Genomic DNA, 4,446 nt, shown 5'->3' with positions numbered 1-4,446 from the left:
TTTGAGACTTGTTCATTGACTCTCAAGCTTCAATTTGATTTGAAATGCGTTAGAATTTATATTAATATTTAAAGAAACAGTTCACCCAAACACGAAAATTCAGTAACACCTTATTATCAGTTTATTAGCATGCATATTACTAGAATATTAGCCATTTATTACTGCTTATTAAACACCTATTGATGCTTTATTCTGCATCCCCCAACTACTTTATTATTAATGAGTTGCAAATTAATAATTTTGTGTTCAGCAGAACAAAAACTATTCCTTTAAAGACGCGCGCCTTGGCTTCTAAGCCCCGCCCCCAAATGCATGTCAGCCAATCCAAAGTTCGCAATTCCAAACGGCCAAGTTGATTGACACCCCCGACTCTTCTGCTTCTGTCGAGCACGTGATGATTATTAAAACGAGTCGCACCGAAAACAAAGCTGCTTTCTGCCAAAACACGCGGTTTACGACTAAACTCTTAACTTTCCTTCTTATCCCATTACGTTCTGCGCATTCCGTCCATTGTGGGGTCCATAAACTGAAACGATTGCTTGCGTAAAATCAGACTTGATTGCATCAGCTGTTGTTTTATCACATGCGCGACGAAAGTTAAACGAAACAGATCAATAGTTCATTGTAGTGTCTTCGTAACTCAATAACAGCGCACACGAAAGTGCGCATGCGCTTTGCCGTCAGGGGGCGCTCTGCGGCTCTGCGGCCGAATCCTACTTGAGTCGCTTTCAAACATCAATTCGTTTTTTGCCGTAACAGAAACATTTGTTCTCTTGGGAGTGTAACCCTTTTATATCTGCGAACTCCAAGTATTGGTTAGTGACAAAGAAACAAAAACGAATGAAGCGTGTAATGTGTTTTAAAAATATCTCATCCAGTAAGCATCATCAACTGCGATTGGTCTAATCTATCCAGCGTAGAGAAAAGTAACACATGTCACGTGATGATAGGTCCTCTCCTGTAGCGGAGCGTCGAAGCAGATCGACTTTAAAACTGCTGAAATTATTGAGAAGTAATGTTTGAAATCAAATCAACAACTTGTAAAGTAAATATTTAAATAGAAGAAGTGATATTTGGCCTCCGCGGGTCACCGAAGCGCTTAAGTGGATCATTCGGCTCTGATTCAAAAGAACCGATTCTTCGACTCTCTCGCTTCTCTCAGACGGGAGCCGATTCAAAAAAGGTTCACTTAAAGGAACCGACTCACAGAGCCGACTCGTTCGCGACCGGAGCATCTCTGTCCGTGTCTCCGCGCTCGGTAACGGCTGTCAGATTCATTCCTCTCTGGACACTTCGACATGTCTTCGGGCTGGTCAGCGAACGACCACAAGAGCTACTCGAACCCGCCGTCCGCCGCCGTGAAGCGGGCGAGAAACGACTCAGGGAACAAAGTGACGGTGATTCTGGGAGCGCAATGGGGAGACGAAGGCAAAGGAAAAGTTGTTGACTTACTGGCGACGGAGTCTGACGTCGTGTGCAGGTGTCAGGTAATAAAACGCTTAAAAGACAAACCTGTACCTTCAAATAGCAAACTATAGCAACTTTCTGTACGAAACATACGACGAACGTGACCGCGAATTAAACAATCGCTTGCACTAATATTTCTAATTGACTTTAGTAAGTTAATGCTATTAAGGGGTTTTAATAATAACATTTCTAAATCACCATTACGTGCACAAAATTAATGCATTAATAAAATCAAAAATGCACAGTACTGCTGCTAACAATAGGCCACTAATAAAATAAAAAATACTAATGAAAGACATGAAATCATTTGCACGCGCGCCGTCTGTAACTAACTCATAAACTATATTTAAAATATTTTTTAGTATTTAATATTTAGGATTTTAACTTGTTATTGTGACACACATTTCTGAAAATGCAACTGAAGTAAACACGTATTGAAACTACTTTATGCTTTTTATTTGTTTTCTGCATTATAAGATAAAATATAAAATGCTATACTACTATATTATAATACTACTATAATAATAAAAATATCTAAATAATATAATAACATATATATATATATATATATATATATATATATATATATATATATATATATATATATGTATGTATTTCTGCATTATAAGATAAAATATAAAATGCTATACTACTATATTATAATACTACTATAATAATAAAAATATCTAAATAGTATAATAAAAATATACATATATATATATATATATATATATATATATATATATATATATGTATTTCTGCATTATAAGATAAAATATATAAATGCTATACTACTATATTATAATACTACTATAATAATAAAAATATCTAAATAATAAAATAAAAATTATATATATATATATATATATATATATATATATATATATATATATATATATATATATATATGTGTGTGTGTATTTCTGCATTACAAGATAAAATATAAAATGCTATATTACTATATTATAATACTACTATAATAATAAAAATATCTAAATAATATAATAAAAATTATATATATATATATATATATATGTAAACTATTTATTTATTTTCCAAATCAACTGATTTTAATGTTACTGCATATTCCAAATAGTTGGAGCAAATGTCTAATTTAAGAATTCATGGCTCTTTGTGAGACTAAAATGAAATGGGAGTGTTATCAGTCACACGCAATGTTTTATTTCAATGACTATTCTACGCGTGTCGTGTCGAGTGTTCGGCCGTGTTGCTGTGCGAGTCAGTCCCAGAATTCCCCCTGCCCTTCACTGAACTCGGGTCACATTCCCAGCGTTGCTGGACATGTGAGAAGGGCACGGCGCTGGCGATAGAAGCCCGGCGCGACGCCTGCTGGAAACCAGCCTCGCTGGTTGGTGGACGGGGCGGGAGGCCGGTCTTCTTCTGGACACGGCGTGTCTGAGTAAAGGGCAAGCCGGCCGTCTGGATGCTTGCAGAGTCACATTTCCAGGACTCCCTCCTGGAGGAAACCAGAGTACATGTGGAGCGTGAACCTTTAAAGCAGCTTCGCCGTGCATTGCATGAGGTTCACGTGGGGTTTTTTCTGTCACAGGGAGGAAATAACGCCGGTCACACAGTGGTGGTGGACGGGAAAGAGTATGATTTCCATCTTCTTCCCAGTGGGATCATCAACACCAAGTGCACATCATTCATCGGTGAGAAAAGTAACGGATGCATTTCACCGTGCATGAAAGATCGTTTGCGAAAATGTAAAAAAATAAATCGGTTTTGAGCACTGCGACATAGAAAACCACAATTCTGAATAAAACAATCAATGCGGTCGGTGCGAAAAAGGTCAGGATTGTTGGAGAATGCGCGGATAAAATTCGTCAAACACGCAAGAAATGAATCCAGAATTCGTATTAAAAAGAACTGGATCGTGAGAGATGAATGGCGGATTGTACGGAAAAGCGTGAGCAGAGTGCAAGACTCGGAAAAAAGGCGTCATTCAAAAACAGGAAGGAATAGGAGGAAATGGACAGAAACGCATTTAAAATGTATAGGAAATAAAACGAGGACCGCGAGGGAGCGTAAGGGAGCGAGAGATGAAGTCGTGATTTACAGAAAGATGTGGAGAGAGAGACACTTGGGATTCGGAGGAAATAAACCAGAACCTTAAGAAATAAATGAACAGAGCTTTTAATAGAAATACAATTTATAGAAAACGTCAGAATTGAATTTTATTTTGAAATGAATAAGTGTGTGTGTGTGAGTGAGTGAATGTGTGTGTGTGTGTGTCTGTGTGTGTGTGTGTGTGTGTGTGTGTGTGTGTGTGTGTGTGTGTGTGTGTGTGTGTGTGTGTGTGTGTGTGTGTGTGTGTGTGAGTGTGTGTGTGTGTGTGTGTGTGTGTGTGTGTGTGTGTGTGTGTGTGTGTGTGTGTGTGTGTGTGTGTGTGTGTGTGTGTGTGTGTGTGAGTGAGTGAGTGTGTGTGTGTGTGTGTGTGAGTGAGTGAGTGTGTGTGTGTGTGTGTGTGTGTGTGAGTGAGTGAGTGTGTGTGTGTGTGTGTGTGTGTGTGTGTGTGTGTGTGTGTGTGTGTGTGTGTGTGTGTGTGTGTATGTGTGTGTGTGTGTGTGTGTGTGAGTGAGTGAGTGTGTGTGTGTGTGTGTATGTGTGTGTGTGTGTGTGTGTGTGTGTGAGTGAGTGAGTGAGTGTGTGTGTGTGTGTGTGTGTAGATGTGTGTGTGTGTGTGTGTGTGTGTGTGTGAGTGAGTGAGTGAGTGTGTGTGTGTGTGTGTGTGTGTGAGTGAGTGAGTGTGTGTGTGTGTGTGTGTGTGTGTGTGTGTGTGAGTGAGTGAGTGAGTGTGTGTGTGTGTGTGTCTATGTGTGTGTGTGTGTGTGTGTGTGTGTGTGTGTGTGTGTGTGTGTGTGTGTGTGTGTGTGTGAGTGAGTGAGTGTGTGTGTGTGTGTGTGTGTGTCTGTGTGTGTGTGTGTGTGTGTGTGTGTGTGTCTGTGTCTCTGTGTG

The 4,446-nt window shown here is 39.2% G+C and overlaps 1 protein-coding gene across 2 annotated transcripts in view; it reads left to right on the top strand.

The window, feature by feature from the left end:
- The first annotated feature begins 1,222 nt into the window (after nt 1-1,222).
- Nucleotides 1,223-4,446, top strand: part of adss1 (adenylosuccinate synthase 1) — an 11,544-nt gene continuing 8,320 nt past the window's right edge. Inside the window, exons 1-2 of one of the 2 annotated variants that reach the window (XM_043232323.1) lie at nt 1,223-1,487; nt 3,038-3,140. In XM_043232323.1, the coding sequence (XP_043088258.1) occupies nt 1,299-1,487; nt 3,038-3,140 (292 nt within the window). In that variant the 5' untranslated portion in view covers nt 1,223-1,298. The remainder of the gene's footprint in view (nt 1,488-3,037; nt 3,141-4,446) is intronic. The other variant, XM_043232322.1, reaches the window with a different exon arrangement.

Source organism: Puntigrus tetrazona, unplaced genomic scaffold, assembly GCF_018831695.1.
Source record: "Puntigrus tetrazona isolate hp1 unplaced genomic scaffold, ASM1883169v1 S000000528, whole genome shotgun sequence".
Lineage (NCBI taxonomy): Eukaryota > Metazoa > Chordata > Actinopteri > Cypriniformes > Cyprinidae > Puntigrus > Puntigrus tetrazona.
Note: the sequence above shows the minus strand (reverse complement) of the source record. Positions and strands in the feature narration are given on the sequence as shown.